The sequence below is a fragment of the Protopterus annectens genome, chromosome 12.part0 (genome assembly GCF_019279795.1).
Source record: "Protopterus annectens isolate FY-2018-M chromosome 12.part0, PAN1.0, whole genome shotgun sequence".
Classification (NCBI taxonomy): Eukaryota; Metazoa; Chordata; order Ceratodontiformes; family Protopteridae; genus Protopterus; species Protopterus annectens.
In genome coordinates, this window is record NC_056746.1 from 1289009346 (window position 1) to 1289030194 (window position 20849).

At 42.6% G+C, this 20849-nt stretch overlaps 1 protein-coding gene across 2 annotated transcripts in view; it reads left to right on the forward strand.

The window, feature by feature from the left end:
- Positions 1-11623, forward strand: part of TTLL9 (tubulin tyrosine ligase like 9) — a 787629-nt gene extending 776006 nt beyond the window's left edge. For both annotated transcript variants that reach the window (XM_044090338.1, XM_044090339.1), the window contains one exon: positions 10107-11623. In XM_044090338.1, coding sequence (XP_043946273.1) covers positions 10107-10186 — 80 coding nt within the window. In that variant the 3' untranslated portion in view covers positions 10187-11623. The remainder of the gene's footprint in view (positions 1-10106) is intronic.
- Positions 11624-20849: the final 9226 nt, after the last annotated feature.

The following is a 20849-nucleotide window of genomic DNA, read 5'->3' on the forward strand; positions in this document are numbered from 1 at the left end:
GAATCTGAGTTGAAGTTTTTGTCTTGGAAGACTGCTTTTTTGTTGGCCATTACGTCTGCTAGAAGGGTATCTGAATTACAGGCTCTAATGGCAGTTGAGCCCTTCCTGATTTTTCATAAGGATAGGGTATCCCTACGTACTAACCCTACTTTTATGCCTAAAGTTGTTTCAAATGTGGCCTTAAACCAATCTATTCATTTGCCTACTTTTTATGCAGATCCCCAAAATAAAGGGGAAAAAATTTTGCATTCTTTGGATATTCACAGGCAGTTGCGTTATTATTTGAGTAGAACTAAAGGGTTCAGACAGTCTCAACAGTTGTTTGTTTCTTTTGCTTTGGGATCTCAGGGGAAACCTGTTTCTAAACAAACTATTTCTAAGTGGATTGGCCATTGTATTGCTTTTTGTTATTCTCATCATGGTAAGGAGATTCCGGCTGGAATCAGACCTCATTCCACTAGGGCTACTGCCACTTCTACTGCTTTTTTAAGGGGTGTAGCTACTAAAGATATTTTGGAGGCAGCTACTTGGAGTTCAGTGCATACTTTTTCTAAACATTACCATCTCCCTTTACTCCAAATCTAGAGCTGGGTTTGCCACTGCAGTTTTACAGGGCATGTTAGCAGCTCCCAATGCTTTATAATTTTGCCATCCTCCCTTTACCTTTGCTTTGGGATTCTACCCACAAGTTATGACTGCAGCAATGTGAGATGAAGAACATAGTACAGTTTTGTACCTACCATAAATGTAGATGTTCGAAGATCCACATTGCTGCAGTCCAATTTACCCTCCCTCCTTCCCCACTGTAGTTTGGGGTGGTTGTGTGTTTTGGGTTGTAAATATTGTTTGTACATGGGTGGTTGGATGTTTCTCTGTTTTTTGGCTATGGCCTTTCTTTTTAGGGCCTTCTGACATCTGGGGCAAGAAAGACTGGGGATATGACGCCGGTCATGCGCTTTAGTACCAAGGCGTACTGACGTCAGATCTAAGCGACCATGACCAACGCCAGCCTAATACTTTGGTATTCGGGCCGACCGAGGACAGCGGACTACCCACAAGTTATGACTGCAGCAATGTGGATCTTCGAACATCTACATTTATGGTAGGTACAAAACTGTACTTTTCTGATATCTGGAGAGCTGTAGTTTTGCAGTGTTTAAAGAACGGCGGCCATCTTTGAATCCACAGTTCATTGTAAATTAACAGGTGCTGGAACCCTGTTTCACTGGTTAGTATTCTGACAGAGGTAAAGACAGAGACCAAGAAAAATTACAGACGCAATTCATTATAGTTGTAACTATTCAACCTCAGCCTAACTACAGGCTTCATTCCAGCAAAGTGGAGAACTGCCATTGTCATCCCTTTGCACAAAGGTGGTACCACTACTGTCCCAGGAAACTATCGCCCCATCAGCTTGACAAGTCTGATCTGTAAAGTCATGTAGCGTATTATTATGGATCTCATAAACAAGGATATAGGCAATCTCCAAGCACTTGACCCCACCCAATTCAGATTTGTCAGGGGAAGATCTTGCCTATTGAACTTAGTTGACTTCTTAGAGACTGTCACCAAGGCCCTGGTTGAGGGAAAGTTAGTGCATACAGCTTACCTTGACCTGGCCAAGGCCTTTGACACAATCCCCCACTCTTGCATCATCAAAAAGCTAATGCAACTTGGTGTTAATCCCTATCTAGTCAGATGGGTGGACAACTCGCTCACAGATTGGACCCACAAGGTCAAAATAGGCACTGCCACCTCTGACAGCAAACATGTCACTAGTGGTGTTCCCCAGGGATCTAGCCTGGGACCCCTACTGTTTGGCATATACTTCTCAGAGGTCCAGGCAAAGACAAAGGGCCTGTGGCTGACCAAGTTTGCAGATGACTGTAAGTTGGGTGCTGTCAATGACTCCCCAAATGATGTTAACATACTGCAAGAGGGTCTCACAGCTACAAATAACTGGTGCCAAAGTCATGGCCTTAAGTTAAACACACAAAAATGTATTATCATTCCATTTGGCAAAAACACTGCCCCTACTGATTACCACATCAACGGCAACCCCCTAAGCACACAACCTTTGCTGAGAGACCTGGGTACTCAGGTTGACAATAATCTCACATTCGACCATCATGTAGTGGCGGTGGTCAGAAAAGCTTTTTACTTACTTGGTTTATCTCATAAGTAAAGGGATTGCATCCAGAAAAAATGAGGTTGTTACCTCTTTGTACTCCTCCCTTATTAGACCTATAATAGAGTATAATGCCCCGTTAGGTATATACCTCTCCAAACACCTGCATCAACTGGAAAGGCCACAGAAATACCTCACAAAGGGAATCCATGGCCTCCAACACCTATCCTATGCAGACAGGCTTAAATCACTATCATTCTACTTGGTATCATACAGATTGCTCAGAGGTGATCTGTGTCTCACCTACAAGGCAATGTCAGACCCTGCCCTACTGGAAATGCTCCATATCCATAAGTCTAACTCCTCATGCATTACCTTCTCAATAGACCTAAATCTAATATGCGACATCCACATAACCTGCTGGAAAGACAGGTTTGTCTCTCAGAGGCTGCCCCGTCTCTGGAATAGACTTCCCATACATGTCAAACAGAGTACCTCACTGATGAGTGGATGGGAAACCATAAATTTGTCCCAGGGTTCCACATTTGTCCCTCATTGACAGGGGTGACAGGTGTTGACTGAGGTTTCTTTTTTTGGGATAGGCTTGTAAGAGCCCCAGGCCCATTAGCCTAGTAATCTCTTATGATCCTATGAGATACTCATCTTTCCCGGTAAGGGGTCACCACAGCGGAACTCTGGTCCATTAATGATTGGCAGTAGATTTTTATGGGACGCCGAGGTGCCAGCTCGACGCCCAACCTTCAACGAAGGCACGCCCGTTTACGCATGCATGTATTTCGAATGCTGCCCAACTGTGGGGAGGACTTGCAGACTCCACACAGAAGCTCAGCCGAGATTCGAACGGGAGAACCTCTTGCTGTGAGGTAACAACGCTACCGCCGTACCACCGCGGCATAGCATACTCATCTTGACAGTAGATATTCAATATAACTTTCTTTTTCCTCAACACCAATGCATACTACACATTATTCTATTATTTTACAGCTGGCTTACTCTTGTTTATCTTCAAGAGGTGGGTATACAGATGACTAAATAGTACTTGAAGTGAATAACAGCCTGTGGTCTGCCTGCAGTGAGTGGATATCTGGTGTATGTCTGGCTGCTGATGCAGGTGTCTAAGACCACTTTCACTATTACTATAAATTTCTACAAAATAAAGTTACCTAGTGAGTGCACCACATCTACAACCTGAATGGAGGTAGACTTACCACTCTGAATTCAACATACTACTAGAGGTGTGTAGTTGGACTGCTATAGGTTTGCTGGCTATTATTATAATAGTGAAGTTTCATCTACCAGTCAGTCTTAAGGAAGGGTACAAGGCATACCACACATGCTCCTTTGCTTCCCTAAACTATTAAATTCATTAGTAGTGGGCTAGAGTTAAAAAAAATGGAATTGTAGTTCAGTACAATTTGTATTTATACAATTTCCCGTCTAGTGCCCAGTGCTGTATCTGTAATCAGCACAGAGTACAAAGGTGTTCATCATTGCTAAAACAGCCTCCAGGCAGTGAAATGCCTGTAGGACTACCATTACTCAAGAGAACAAGACTGAAACTAGGAAAACAGTGCCAAGTATTTTCTGTTGCATGAACATCAAAGAGATGAGGGCAGATCTCTCAAGTTTCCATGCTTTCAGGTTTCTTTTCCATCATTCTGACAAAACATAGTCCAGCAACATGACAGTAGTTTGAATCCTAAAAAGAGAAACACATTGTTATATCCCATTTACCTGAAGTGTCTAAGAATGTTAGACATTAAATAGTCTGAAAAAAGTATACATTTAAATGCACTGTCCAGTGTACCTCTCAACCTCTTAGCACACGAAATCTGGACAAAGCCTGACATAATGGAGGGACAAAGGCCCAAAAATAGCGACATATTTTAAATATTGCTGTTAAAAACTTACAACATTGCTAGAATAACAGGATTTGTGTTAGCATGCATTTTCTGAAAGATATGAAGTGTTAAACCCAAATATATGTTATTATTTAGTAACTTCAATCCTGTGATCATTGAAGTGACTTGCCAGAAAAACCACAATTTTATGAGGAACAGACCGAAAATATGAGGCAAATATTTGGACATTCTGTGAAAATCTGGACAGTTGAGAGGTGTGATGTCCAGGCAAAGAGAATTTCATTTTAGATTTTGAATAGGAAATTCTGAATGTTTCTCAACTAAACCTTGGGAATACTCTAGATGATTTATGGAGGACAACATGGTGTGATTAGCTGGAAAGCCCAAACCTCCATCTTTGCTTGACCTTACTGTAGTTTCTTTAATTTTCTTATTGACTTATTTTTCCTGTCAAAATTTGATTTTAACCTGCCTTGAGCAAGAGTTGTTCTTTCTAGCCAATCGGCAACCATTCTATCAGTTTTGCTCAGTGACGAAAAATCATCCCATGTTTATGCTACTGTTTCCCATGCTAAATGTTTATTGTCCTGCAGTGTATCAGATCAGAGAAGTCCCCTTTTCCTCTTGGCAGTACTCGCCTTCCTTGTGGCCACCTTTTTCTGCCTGGATATGTACTAATTGTGTTCATTTTTGTCTGTCAGCTGGGTGGCTGGATTAATTTTGCTCTGACTTGGAATTTTGTGTATTGGCAGTTGTTAGCTGCAAGTTGATCGCTGCTGGCTCTGTTCTTGCCTTTTAATGCCTACCATTTGATTATGAGCCTCTTTTTCCATTACATATTATATGTTTGCTTGTTTCTCTGCAGCTTGCCTATAGGGGTTGTATAAGTGCTGGTGTATTGCGTACATACTCAATTTCAGATTTGCCCCCTTCAGTATGTACTTGTCCAAATGCTTGTCATAGTTGGAATGACCACAGCTTTTGTTCACAAAGTATATCAAAGGCCTAAATCATAAAAAAGCTATGTGGACATTCTCAAAGTCTTGTCCCTCATCTCAGTATCTTATAGGCTACTGAGAGATGACCTCTGCTTCAACAGACTATCCTGTTAGACCTATTATGCTTTCACAAGTACACCCGCTCAAGGGGTTACAATATCTTCTTGAACATAAATAGAACCCGTTGGAGGGATAAGTGTGTATTACACAGAATTCAGCTTCTATTGAACCATCTTCCTCTCCACATAAAGTAAAATACGTTTCTTACCCTATTCAAATGTAAATTGGATGAATGGATAGGGAACACAAATTCATCCTGGGTTTAACACCCTTGTCCTTCACAGACAAGGGCCACATGTAACTCTCTGCACATATTCTCATTCTGTCCATGTCTGGGTTATTTGTACATAAAGTATAAGGAGTACAAATTACCATGGGAATGTAAGGCCTGCTGCCTCACAGCTCCAGAGCCTGTGGTTCAGTCCTAATCACACATCACTATTTGTGTGGTATTTACATGTTCTGCTCATCTCTGTATTTTTTCTCTGGGTACTCTAGTTTCCTCACACCTCCCCATCTGCTATCTGCGTGGTATGTGGCATGGTTGAAAAAAACTCTGCAAGGGACTAGCTTGTTTACTCAGTTAACAAAAGAAAACATTTGGTAGAATGGCATAGTGGGAAAGTCACAGACCTTCTCACACTGCATACAGATTGACTGCTCTCACTCTGTTGCTTAGATACCTGGATCAAATTTATTTTTATTTTTGATCTGGAAGTTGTGGTGGGAAGCAACCAAGTCCACTTTATTTCTGAGTAAGTCTCTGGTGTCCTGCCTGTCCAGCTTCCATTCTTGAAAACTGAATGCAGAACTGCCCAGATGGTGTGCTGGTGAAAGGATATTGAAAACCTATAGGTGACCCCCTGTCTCACAGTTGGGTCTCAAACTACCATGACTAGTGTGCAAACCTGCTAGGAGTGAGTCTACACAGCTTGCTGATGTATCAAATTACACTTATGTTATCTGCTACTACTCTCAGGCTACCTAGCTTCCATTCAAGGTTAAAAAATCTGCAAAGCATAGATCAGTGCCAGCCTTTCCTTCATATCTGTGTTTTTCATTGAACAATTTATTGCACTTGCTGTAAGCCTTCAGCTGGCATGTACGAGCCAAGTAAAATCAGGGGCACCTGAGATGACATGCCTGGATTCACTTTCACCTAGTGTGCCCACACCTTAAATATCAGGGATTAGTGCCAAGACTCCCTCTAGTTAAGAGTCTTCAGACTATTACAAGCCTGGCCAATAACCAGAGGCCAGAATCAAACCCTGTACTTTGTATCTGTGAGTTATAGAACTTAACCATTATGCCCACCCACATACTGAATGAAAGTGCTACTTTTATTGGTCTTTGAGGTATCTTCAGCTCTTCTGCATGTGTAGCCTAGCTAACGGTACATCACAATCACAATGGATACACATTTATGACACAGTGCCCTCAGCAAAACTGTTGCTGTTATATGAATCTTCTGTGCCTTCTGGAAAGAACGTAGGAGGGAGACTCTTCCAAAAGAACATCTGGGTGGAGGTGGGCATCAATTTGGACTTCTGAAGACATATGGAAATCCATCTAGGTTGGTAAGTCAACAAAGTGTGTAAATCAGAAAATAGAGAAACTTCTCCCTTGTGGAGCAAGTAGTGTTCCAGATGCAGGGTATATGTGGATTCCTGTCATTCTGAGATAGGCTGAATGTAGAACTTAATATTTTGCTAAAACTCTGGAAGCAGTGGAATGTCTAAAAGCCAAGTAGGACTAAACTGAAGTGTGTTCCATCATTGCTAACATTTGACAAATCATCTGTGCTAATGGTAAATGAGGTCAGGAGAGGCATCCTTCCTGTTCAACACTGCCATCAAGGTGTCCTACATTAGCAGAAAGAGAATGGCTTCTAAGGTTAGCATTCTGAACTTATTTACTCTCAGCAATTTGATTAGCCTGCAAAAAAGTGCAGAATAAGCCTGTAAAGATATCCTTTTTGGGTACTAAGAACAACCATGAATAAAACTTGTTGCAAACTGCACCATTTCTAGGGCTTTAGCCTCTATCAGTTATTTAAAACCTGGCACTTACCTTTATGGAAATATTATGGAAGTATTTTCTAAGGGCAGTTGATGTAACCAGCTCCGTATCAGAAGTATGAGATGTGATACTGAGCATTCTAACATTTCAAAAATTAAGCAACTCCTACAAGAAACAGCAAACTCTAAAAGTCAATAATACGAAATACCCTACACCCATCAATACTAGTGGCCATGAATCCCACACCCTTGGAACTTAAATGAGCTCTGATGTCGCTGAAGCCCAAAGAAGGAGGGTGGGGGTTACTACAAGGTAGTGCAATTATAAAGTTACTGATCATTGCCCTATATTGCAGTTAAACTAACACTGCTGTAAAGACTATACTTAAATCCCACAAATACAGAACTAGCTGTCCCTGAAGTGAGAAATTCTCCCACCCAGAATGTGTGAGGGAGGGGATAGGGCCCTCCCAGTACTGACTATTCTAATCTTCTATCCCCTCCTTCCCACCTAGAATGAGGGAGGGGATGGGGATGGTGATAGGGGATGTGGAAAGGAATTCCCTTTTCCCTTACCTATAGCCTCTGCATCCTTTCCATTCTCCTTTTCAAAGGCTGTCTTTTACTTAAACTCCACTGTCTTACATGGCTTCCTGTAAAAGTATTGTTGTTTAGTTTATGAGACCCTACTATATTTAATAATGGGAGAATGAAAAAATGCTTTACTGGTTTGCATGGTCTCTTGAAAAGAGAGTTCAAAGTATAAGACCTTGTCCAAAAACTTTGTAAAAAAAAAATTGACATCATCTACGAAAAGCTGTATTCTGAGTAAGAATTTCTGTATGTCAGAGTGACAGTGATTGCCCCTCAACACCAGAAATTAATACTATTTTCACCTCGTACAATGTTGCACCTGCCTACATTCTCAGCTGTTTCAATAACTTCCATAGTCTCCACCTTCGGGGGGGGGCATCTTTGCCATGGATAATCCTGAGGTGGGTGCCTGCTCCTACAGATAAAGGATAGGTGAACCCTGCTATTGCTGTGAATGTTTTTTTTTTATAAAAGTACCGTAAACATAGCAATGTTTCCTGAACACAAAGCCCTTCATTAACAAGACAAGAAAAGCTAAAAAAAGAAGAAGACCAAACATAATGGATTTATGACATTTTTCTGTCTTCCAAGGATGTTTTTGGAACAGCATCTGCCAATGATGTGGTGTTTATTACTAAAGAAGCCTGTCTCTGCAATGAGACCATGATCCTAGTGGCAGCCTCAGGAAGGGTCTTGAAGTATGGGGGTCACCCTAGGGCCAGAAGTGAACACTGCTGCTACTCACTGGAGCCAGAACCCTCAGGCCTTTGCAGGACTGATGGATCCACAATAGCAACATGCTGTCCTGACTTTAAATTCCTTAAACACAAGTTTCTTTGGCTTTTGCATTGTTCTGGAACAGTACTTTCTGTTATGAATATTCTTTATACTATCAGCAGATGGTTCTCCTACTGAGGGTGGGGCACATGCTCCTTGCCTCAGGAGAGAAGACTTCTTTTTTTCCTGTCGAAAACCTGAAGATCTTAAGACCATCTAAGAACGATTTGCTTATTAAAATAACCACAGTACTCAAGATGAAACCCAACATTCTCTAGATAAAATAAGTACCAGAGGTGAAACTCCTTTGGAGGAGTTTGTCTCTTGCTGGCACACTTGTCTGTGATCTTTTTTTGGGTGTGACTCTCTTCAGGAAGATCCTCAAAATAAACCAAATATATGAAAATCTACCAATTAAAGAAAGGTATTAACAGCTCAAAAGAAAATAAGAAAGTTGTACAAAACATGGTCCTCATAGGTAAATACTAGGCTACCTGCCCTAAAAGGCCATTTTAAGCCTAGCCAATAACCCTAGGTTAGAATCAAACCCTGCACCTTGTGCCTATAAAGTGAAGACCTTAACTATTATGCCAAACTCATCTCCCTTAACCATTTATGTTTCTGAAGTCACGTCTTTCTGCAAAGAAATAAATACGATATATAGTGCTTTCCTTTTCTTACAGAGCATTCTTCTGATGTTCCCAGCGTGTGGAAGAGACCAGCTCGGCTCTGTGGATGGCTGAAAAAGCACTAACAGTCAGGTCAGAGGGGCAGACATCCACCTGTGGATAATTAGTGTTTATAATGAATTACATTACAGCAATGATCTTTAGCATGAACATCAGTGTTTCCTTATTTTGCTTTGCTGATTAGTTGAAACATTAAGCTAAGCATACAGGCAGTGTCAGACTGGCATCAAAAGAGCAAATTTCGTGTGCTAGAAAGAGACTGTGAAACTACTTAGTGAAAAAAAATCCATGATTTTATTTAACAAAGGGGATTACAACATTTTTTTTTCTGCTGTATTACTTCTGTGGGAAAATGATACAGGCGAATGCACACATACACACTCCAGTTTTCTGCTCTTACAAGACTATTAAATACACATCCTAAAGTGGAAAACTCTAAAGGAAGGGAGGTTGGCATAATGGTTAAGATATTTGCCTTACAGATGCAAGGTACAGGGTTTGATCCTTGCATGGGTTAATTGGCTAGGCTTAAAATAGCCCACACAAGGTACAGGGTTTGATCCTTGCATGGGTTAATTGGCTAGGCTTAAAATAGCCCACAAGGACAGTTAGCCTAATACTAATCTATGAACTCTATACTGTAATCTATGATCTCTAAAGAGTGGTTAGCTACATGGCCTGGCTTTGGGAGAGTGATAAGATTGCCTTGGTGATAAATTCACTTCCACTTTATATTAAACTGATCCGCTCAAACTGTTTATGATCCTGGAGTTCGGAGTAACAGGTAGCTGCATTTGCTGACAGTTGTTTGCATGGAGATTAAAAATTAAGTAAGACTATATATGTTTTTAAGTTGCCATGACATTCATTTACCACATTCTACAATGCTTTCTAATATATTGGAAATGAAGCTTTATTTTATGCTTTTTGGATTATACTAATATTTATGTGTGTTGCAGGTTGTCTCAATGACAGGAAGAAGCAGCTGAAACAACTTTTCAAGTCACTTAATTTACAAAAGAAGGTGCTTGTATATTAATAACTGAAGATTAAAGGGAAGTGTATGGTGATCTAAACCACCTGTGTCAACTTCCATCAAACAAGATGTACATGCTGAGACAAATGAAACTGCACAAAGTTATCATCCTGCACCCATCTGTAAACTGAGATATAGACTTCATCATGGTCTTACTTAAGCTTAAAATTGCATTCTATGATCAGTTTCACAAAACAGCTCTCCATTTGTTTCACTGCTGCACACAGCCCAACATTTTTAATTAAAACATTCATATAGCATATCAGACAATTTGTTAGCTGCAGCAGTTGCACTAACTTTAAAATAAGCCTACCTTTCCTCCCATCTCTTCTAGAACATTCACAGAAATGGTTCTTCCTATCACTTGAGATGGTAATTTAAAATGCCATGTATTTATATACTGTGCAAGAAGTTACTATGTTTCATCTGTCACTGGAATGTGAAGTGGAATGCTACTGCAGAGAAGAAGCTGAGCTGTCAATCCAAGAAACCATCGCAGGGCTATGATAGAGCTGTACGTATAACTATGCAAATGTATTGTACAGAAGAAACACTACTAACTTCATGCTTGTCTAAAGTTTGACATTCAGGTTGTACATAATTCATTTCTAGCACACAATACTAAATATGTTTTACTGAGAGAACTTTAAACAGTATTAACTAACAGAATAAAAATGTATAAGTCAATGTACAGAACTTTATAATTAGTGCAGCTTTGAAAACTTTGTACTTTGTAAATAAAATGTAACAGATAGATCATTTCTATACACAGACGTTCTCAGACTTTAAAAGCAAGTTAAACATCCTCAAGAGATGGCTAAATGTCCCATCATCAGCTTTATCAGTCATGTTACTGAATAAATACCAGACTGATATGGCTTCCACCTGTTAGCAATTAGTTTACCTTTAGACAAACCTGATGCACTTTCATGAGTAGCAGTATGAATATAAAACAAGTCTTTCGTATTAAAACTGTGCAGTAGTAGTACATCTTTTTATGTGAAAATGTAAGTCAAGATTTCATTCCATAAAAAAACTTGGGCATTTCCAGGTCAGGGTTTTGCAAAAGCAGGATCTTTTTGCATTTAAGTATGCAGTGATGTACAAATGCCACTGCCCCTTTCTCTGTTGAGGGAATCAAATTTCCTAGATGGGCAAATGCAAAACCAATGCAGACATTTGCTTTTTTCCTTTCTTCTTCATAATGCAAGTGAAATATGGCAAAAGTCATGACTGTAAGGTGAAAACGTCTGATCACATTGGTTCTATTTTAATATGCCAACTTTCTGAATGTTGAAATTACAAAACAAAAGCCCAAGTTTGAACTCCCCAACTTATATATACAAACCCCATGGTTGAATCAACTCGAAGAAAGGAGAAATCCCCAAAACATGTGAGCCATTGCTTGTGTGGTTTGTGCCCTGTCAATAATTTCCTGTGGAAAATGATGATGTTATGTGATCCTATCTCGCCTACATTCTGACTGATGGGTTCGGAGCCGATCCCTCGGCTCCGACTCGGCACGCTTATGCCAAAGAGCGAAGTCTCTTATTGGCTGAGCTTACTATATCCCAGGATGCACCACTACCAGTCCCCCAGATCTCGTTTGCCGCTAACTAGCAAAGACGTGGTCTCGAGCTGGCTGAGCTAAGTAGTGTCTTTTCACTAACTTTTTCTGTCAGAAATTTGCTAATTCTTCACAAAAAGCTGTTTTAACAGCTACTCTGTGCTGTTGTGTGTGTTTTGAGAATTTTTTTGTGGAAATTTTGTGTGTGATTGGTGTTTGTTCTGGTTACATGCTCCCTTGATCCGTAGGGCCTTTCCTGTCAGTTAATCCCTTTTGAACCTTTAGGGGTTCTTTGATTCCTTATATATTTATTCACTGTTGTATGTCTTCAGTTGGCCTTTATTTTAATTGCGGGCTATCACTGTGAACGGCAAGTTAATCTTTGTAGGGTCAGTCTATTCCAACAGAGTTTTGTCTGTGAGAGAGATACTCAGTTTTACTTATAATGTCTCAGGCTCCTAGGCCTTCGGGCTTCAAGAAGTGCACTAAATGTAGTTTTAAAATGTCTATCACGGATGACCACTCTCTCTGTGTATATTGTTTGGGCGCCAAACATTTGCAGGAGTCCTGCAGCGTGTGTCACGCTTTTTCCTCGAGGGTCCTCCAAGAGAGGAAAAATAAGCTTATATTGAAAGGCCTTATAAAACCCTCTTTTGAAGAAGCTTTAGCATCCTCTCCTTCTCCTGCTAAAAAGAAAAGGGCGTCGGCTCCAACCAGTCCATCGGACCCGACCGCCAAAAGACATAGGCAGGCTTCTCCTTCGGCTCCAAGAACTTCGGAGCCGAGGGCGGAACGGTCTGCCTCGATGCCTCCAGTCTCGACTCCTCTGGCTTCGGAGCCGATGGCTGGGGCATCGAGAGGCGGGTCACCTTCATCGGCTCCACTGGTCTCGGAGCCGATGAAGGTTGTCCGCTCAGACACTTCCTCCTCGGCGCCTAAGTCCTCCTCGGCACCGATGGAAACTGGTTTGTGTATTCCTTCGGCGCCGATAGTTATCGAGTCGCCTCGGAGCCGGTCCCCTAGCCCCTTGGGGCCATTGGAGAGGCCAACTCGAACCCGTTCAGTCTCCTCTAGGTCATCGAGGATGTCAGATTCGGACATAGACAGGGTGCTCCAAAGACTGTTCCAGTCCCCAGTCTTTCAAAATTTGTTTCGGCTCCGACCCAATTGGCTTCGGAGCCGATAGCCCATTCCATTGCCGTTCTCCTCCGACCGCTTCGGCTCCGTCGGAGCAGGTGCTGTTGGAGCCGGTGGAGATCCTAGGGTCGGCTCCGACACTTACTCCAACCCCGGCCTTCGGGTCCGAGTTTGGCACGCGGACTTCTTCGGCCGGACCCGGGTGACGTTTGGGACCTATGCTGTCGGTTCCGAGCCTCCCTCTTGGTGCTTCGGCTGCGGGACTTCCGTCTGCTATCATGGCTCCGGGGACCGGACACTCACAGGATTCTGGGGGTCCGGCTTTCAGAGCTATGAGGAGTGCCTTGGCCAAGTCTTCTTCGGCCATCTCTACGGCTTTACCGGCACCTTCCCTGGGCGTGGAGACTGGGTCTTTGGCAGTTCCCCTGTCCCTAGGCAGCGGAGCCCCGGGGCCTGAGGTTACCCCCACTGGGGTTCCCTCCTCCTGAGGGTTCTTCGGAGTTGTCTTCGGAGGAGCCCCCAAGGAAGAGATCGTGCAAGAGGAAGCAGGTGGACTCCCCCGAGTCTCTTACATCGGACACTGATCTTGATGATGCGGAGGGGTCCCCAAAGTCGTCCTTGGATGATGTCTCATTCGCAGACATTTTAGAGATCCTTAAGCAACGAGGCGGCTGGATATTCAAACCCCCCTCTGCTGATGAGTCAGTGCTTCTCAAGGCCTTTGGGGCTCAGCCCTCCGCCTCCTGGGTGTCTCCGCCCTTCGACGAGCTCCTGGATTTGGTTTGTTGGAGGGCGTGGGAACATCCAGATACTGTGGAACCAGTGCCTTCTCGCCCTAACAAATTTTTGTCTGCCCCACCCGAGAAGGAGTTCTTGACAAAAGGCGTGGCTGTAGATGCCATGGTGGTGGCATCTGCTACACAACAGGACGTGGCAGAGGCTTCAACGTCCGTCCATCCTCCTAATAAGGAGTCTAGGAGCATGGACGATGCACGGGAAGCGCACCCTGACTTCAGCGGCCTTTACACTACGGTCCCCGAATTATTTGGCACATTTTACCAGGCTACAGAGGGATCTGGTCAAGGAGCTGTCAGATTCCTCTCAGGTAACCTACCTGAGCAGCTAGCCCAGCCGGTTAGCTCTCAGTTGGCTATCCTTACCTCGATTTCTAACTCGTCCATGAGGCTCATTTCATATGGCCGAAGGGGCGAGCAGAGCGGCAGGCACAGGCGTGGCTCTACGGAGACAAGCCTGGCTCCGTTTGTGTCATTTCATGGAGGCCTTCAAGTCTTCCTTCCGACGCTCCCTTTGATGGGTCCTCTTTGTTTGGACCTAAGGTAAAGACACTCTTACCCGCTGTGAGCAAGAGGGAAAAACTTTATCTGCCGTAGGTGCACGTTATTCCACTCCCTTTTGGCCTTATCCCAAGGCTAAAGGAGGAGGGAAGATGTGGTTCCGCAAATCACGGAAGTTTTTCCTCAACAGCAGGAAGATTCCCCTTCCAGAGGCAGAGGACGGTGAAATTTTTCTGGGAGACGCCGTCCCAGAGGCGGCAGGGGGCCCTGCAAGTCTGGAGACCATGAGTCCTTTCGTGGCTCTTCAGCCTCCCACACTTCATGAGGGATTGCCCGGCTGTGCTGCTCGAGCCAGTCGGGTGCCGCTTTGCCAAGCACCTAAAAGCCTGGGAGTCTATCACTCAGGACAGATGGGTGCTTCGGATTATTGCCGGAGGTTACACCATTCCCTTCACACACTCACCCCCACCGTCCACAAAATCCCGCACCCACCACCCAGTCAAAGGGAAATCGCAGCCGCAGAAGCTTCAAAGCTGCTAGAAAAGGAGTCATCCAACCGGTCCCCACAGACCAGATCGGATCCGGAAATTACTCAAGGTTCTTTTAGTGCCAAAAGACAGGGGACCTGAGACCAATATTGGATCTCAGCAAACTAAACCAGTCCGTCATGAAGTCCAAATTCAATGGTCACTTTACAATCCATTCTCCCATTGTTGGAGAAGGATGTTTGGATGTGCTCCATAGATCTCAAGGACGCCTATTATCACATACCGATACATCAGGCGTCCAGGAGGTATCTGCGCTTCAGCCTGGGAGACAGTCATTTCCAATTTTGTGCACTGCCCTTTGGTCTCACCACAGCCCCCAGGGTGTTCACCAAGTGTTTGGCAGTAGTGACTGCTCACCTGAGGAGTCTCGGATTCCAAGTGTTTCCCTATCTGGACGACTGGCTCCTGACTGCCACCACCAGGCATCTACTAATATACAACCTCAAAGCCACCATCTCCCTGGGTGCTTCCCTGGGAATTACATTCAATTGGTCAAAGTCTGTCTTGCTGCCCTCTCAGCGCATAAGATTCATAGGAGCAGAGATAGACTCAAAATTGATGCGTCTTCCTTCCTACCGAAAGGATTCAAACTTTACAAGGTCAAGTCCAAGCCCTGCTTCCAAGATCCAAAGCCCCAGCCAGAATGGTCCTGCAACTTTTAGGTTCGATGTCTGCCACGGTTCTCCTAGTTCCACTGGCAAGATTGCACATGAGGATTCTTCAGTGGCTGTTATCGACACAATGGTCTTTTCAGAATCTCCCCCCTCAATCATCTCATACTGATTACAGAAACGTGCAAACGGGACCTCCGCTGGTGGCTTCAGTCATCCAATCTGAATCAGGGAAGACCTTTTGTTATCCCCCCTCCGGTGGCCACCCTGACAACGGATGCCTCCCAGACAGGGTGGGGGGGGCATTGTCTGGGCAGGTTAGTTCAGGGTTCTTGGCTTCCAGACGAAACCTTTCTCCATATCAATGTATTGGAAATGAGGGCTGTACTTCTATCCCTACAGGCCCTCCACAAGTTTCTCCCTCAAGGCATTATCGCCATCCACACAGAGAACATGTCGGTGGTCTGGTATCTAAACAAACAAGGAGGGACCAGATCTTACCCCCTTTGCAGAGAGGCCATGAGGGTGTGGGAATGGGCTGTAGCTACCAACCGTTTCTTGGTAGCGACCCACATTCCAGGGAAATCCAATATTTTGGCAGACAGATTAAGCAGGACGATTCTCTCTCCTCACGAGTGGTCCCTGAACGAAACAGTAGCAGCTCAGGTTTTCAGAAGATGGGGGACTCCGTGCTGCACCTGTTTGGATCACCACAAAGCAAAAAGTGCAATAGGTTCTTATCCTTGACTCCACGTCAGGGAGGCAGCTACGGATGCTCTAGCCCAACCTTGGCCAACAGGACTACTTTATGCCTTTCCTCCGGTTCCACTCCTCCCCAAAGTCATCCAGAAAGCTTCCCAATTGGGGTCCACAATGATACTAATTGCTCAAGACTGGCCTCGTCAGGTATGGTTCCCCTACCTAAAGAAACATGCTCTGGACGGTCCTTGGTTTTGGATCTAACTCCGGACCTGCTGATTCATCAGTCGGGACGACAACACCAGTCCCTTCACACTTTGAAATTAACAGCTTGGCTCCTCCACTTCCGACTTTAGTCAGAAATCACAACTTAGACCCGGAAGTTATTCACATTTTATCTTCGGCCCACAAACCCACCACTAAGAAATTGTACCTCAGTAAGTGGAAGAGGTTTGCTATCTGGGCTCAACTCAGGGGCTTAGACCCTATCACTGCCCGATACCAGAGGTCTTGAAATTTTAACATCCTTGTTTACTCAAGGATCTTCAGTCTCTACTATTAAAGTCCAACTAGCAGCTATCTCCAAATTTCACGAATCCATGGACCCACCGTTGATGAGCAGCAGATTATGCAAAACTTTCATTAAAGGTGCTGTGCTGTTAAGACCCCCAGTTTTTCATCCTGCGTGGGATCTTGATTTGGTACTTCGTGCCTTAACATCTTCCCCTTTCGAACCGGCTGCTACATGTGAGTTAAAATATCTGTCTTGGAAAACTGCCTTCTTAGTTGCAATTACCTCTGCAAGAAGAGTTTCAGAGCTTCAAGCCCTATCTATCAAACCACCGTACTTGATTTTTCACAAGGATAGAGTATCACTTAGGCCTAATCCATCCTTTGTTCCAAAGGTTTGTTCTAATCTCTGTCTCCAACAATCTCTAGAGCTACCAGTTTTCTTTCCAAAATTCTCAAATGAAGCAGAATACACCTTCCATAAATTGGATGTTCACAGGCAATTGCACTTCTATCTAGACAGGACTCAACAAATTCAAAACAGACCAGTTGTTTGTGTCCTTTTCAGATAATAAATTGGGTCAAACCATCACTTAAAGCTACTATCTCCAAATGGATTAGAGATTGCATAACTCAGGCTTATTCCTCTTCAAATAAGCAACTTACAACATCTATCAAAGCTCACTCTACCAGAGCTATGGCTACTTCTATTGCTTTTCATTCCAAGCTCGCTATCTCTGAGATTTGTGCTGCGGCTACTTGGTCCAACCCGCACACTTTCATTTCCCACTATAAATTGGATGTGGCATCTAAAGGGCGAGCATCATTTGGTTCCACGGTACTCAGGAGTGTTTTCCAGTGAGCCACCCAGGATTCAGGTGCTAGGACGCTGTCCCATCAGTCAGAATGTAGGCGAGATAGGATCACATAACATCTTTTAGTTATGTACTCACCATAACTTCAGATGTTTGGGATCCATCTCGCCTACATTCCTAATACCCACCCTCCTTCCCCCTGCCTTGGAGATCAGAAGAGATTGAACGGTTTTGAGTTCTACTGTTTTTTATCTTGTTTCATCTGACGATGTTATATAAGCAGCGTGTGTGTCTGTGTATGTATGCGGACAAACTAGATCTGGGGGACTGGTAGTGGTGCATCCTGGGATATAGTAAGCTCAGCCAATAAGAGACTTCGCTCTTTGGCATAAGCGTGCCGAGTCGGAGCCGAGGGATCGGCTCCGAACCCATCAGTCAGAATGTAGGCGAGATGGATCCCAAACATCTGAAGTTATGGTGAGTACATAACTAAAAGTTTAGCTTTATGCTGTTAGTCTGTTTTTTTTTTTCCTTCATGCTACTGACACTCTAGGTATTTCACCTGAAGCATGTGTAAGAGAGTCAAATTGCCCATCACAGTAAAGCACTAATTTATGCATCATGTTTGTTTAAGAATCCATATTTAATATAAAATAGTTATTGCGTCTACACTGTCTAAGAGGAAAGGAATGATAAGTACTTGGGAGATGTTTGTGTCCAAGTCCCCTCCTCCAAATTAAACACTCATTTCAAATGGCAGAGTTTGCTTTTCCCTTAACCACTTTATAGTCTGTGTTTAACATTTGTTGTATGTCATCCATTTAAGGGTAGCCTGGATTATTTTAAATATTTCAAAGAGATATATACTAAAACATATGTGGCTTGTTTTACAGGTCAAAGACCATCAGCAAAAGCTAAGTGCTGCACATTGTAGAACTGCTAATTAACCTCTCATCTGCCAAAACTGCCTAGCTTACAGCTGCACTCCCTAAACACCTTAACCAGAAAAAACTTTTCACTTTTACATTATCACTGTGAGTCTTCCTTACAATTTTGTGGATGTTTTACTAATTCTCTAGTAATTTTTAACATGGGAAGATCATTTTTGTTCATTTTCCTGTTCTTCTGTAATAGCAAAGCTATTTGCCTTTTAATTTCATTTATTTTATATTTATGCTGCTCTTTTATGAAAACACTCAAGCTGCATTATAAATCTAAATAATAAAAAGCAAACAGACAAATACACAATGTACAAAACCACTGTAAATAATTCTCTAGATTTCCTCAAATATGTGCTTAAATATACAAGTCCTGCTTTGTCTACTGTATGATTCTGAGAACAAACACAACCAGAAAGTGGTCCCCTGTTTGAAAACAGTTCATGTGAAACAGTTTCAACCCAGTTAAAAAAAAGAAATAAATACATGCATATGAAAAGAAATACTGGTTAGCAGATTATATCATGAAGCTATTCAATTCAACACACAGAGTGTCAGAGATTCTGGAAGCAAACACTTTATTAAAAAGTATCATGATACTGGAATATCTCAAAATAGAGAGATTCAACTGTGTGCACAGATGCACACCTTTGTGTAGTTTAAACTTACAAAAATAGATTGCTTCATAACTTTCTCAACTTGTGATAAAACACAAAAAAGCTTTCAAGGCTGAAAGGAGTAAACAGATAACATGCATATGGGAGGATGGCTTAAAACCTCATGCTTCAGTCTTGACATGGCTTATATGTCTACTTTGAGCAGGCTTATATCGGAGACATTGCAAGCAAGTACAAGATGCATAGCTTCCTTGCAAGGTTATATGATTATAAGAAACATTTACCATCTGCTTGCTAAACTGCAATGAACTCTAATAAAGTCAAACTGTTCTTCTCATCTAAATATTAAAATGTATGAAACTGTTGCAATACTTTTAAGCTAACAGTATATTAAAATAAGCATTAATAAGCATAAAAATAACATACCCACTGCAGTTCCTCCGTCAGATGCTGTAAAGCATCACAACCCTAAAGTACTCTGAATCATGTCACTGTCAAACATATAAGCTCTGGGATGTATTGTTCAGGTATAACAACCACTGTTTGTGTACTTTTTCTCATAAAGCAGTTCTCTAACAAATTTGTAATAAAATATACAGGGGCTATGAAAAGCCTTGTTATAATAAAAAATAATTAGACTTTGCATTATGCTTGTAGCAACATTTCCAAATACATTACCCAACCACCTAAACAAGGTCCAACCAGACTCAGATTTAGTCGTATTAATAACCAGTTGTTCCATAAAGTCAGCCACCTTTTCTTTTTCATCATGAAAATCTGAAACAAAGGTACAGCACTGTTTTCTGATCGGATGGCAAACTCCGTCCTTCGAAGCCAGTACATAATCAAGAGCTATTTGGAGTTGCAAAGCTGTGGCTCAAACTTCAATCACTTCTCTATTTGCCATGTGAATGTGCACCGATATCTTATTAGCCATTTCAGCTAATATAAAGGACAACTGATTCACTTTATGCAAAGTTATCAACAGGCCACACTTAGGAAAAAGAAAGCTACCACTTGCTCAGCAGGCTACGTGGCCCTCTTATTTCAAAACTTTCTGGCAGGTATAGAGAAAGAATGAAAAATAGCTGGTATACCCTGTCCCACATAACAACCAGAGCAGTTTCTGGGTAACTAGGGCTAGGCACAGACTCCACAGATGTAGTAATAATGGTCTAATATTCCCATGCTTTTTCCTCAGTCATACATCTTCACCCCCAGCTCCATTAATAAAGTCTCTTTACGGCTGTTGTTGCAACTGCTGTAACCAACTTACACATTTCCTTTTCTGGCATAGCAGGTATCACCTTGTGTTGATGCAACCAGCTGGTAAAATATTTTCTTAGTCCAGTCTGTAACATTATGCCAGGTTTGATTTTCCACAGCAATAGGTAACATTGGAATACCCCCTTTGGCATCATGGGGAACAAATCCACACACCCAGCAATTAGAAACATTTAGGTCATTGGCATATTGGTGCATCATTCAAAGAAACAGGTTTTCTCTCATATCAATCAGAAGCAGCAGGAGGAAGAGATTCAATGATGTCACCAGAAGAAGGTGTGGTGCCATTTTCTGTCAACTCAGGAGATATCAAGCAGGTTTTCTTGCAATGCAAAGCATGGACCCAATTTGGTGTTCTGACACACTTTACTGCAGTACAAAGTAGTTGAGAGTGAGATGACATCCCTTCTATCATGGTTCCAAAGAAAATTTGCATTGGAACAGCTTTACATCGACCCAATCACCTGGTCGTAAATCATGACAAGAAACTGCCACTGATGGTGGGAGGGCTTCCTTGACACATTTATGAAAAGTCTGTAAAATAGAAACAAGTTTTGAACAATAGTTCAGCAAAGCTTAATCAGTGAATACTAGTTCACAGTTTCTGACTGTTGGGGAAGGTGGCATTCTCATGGGACAGCCAAT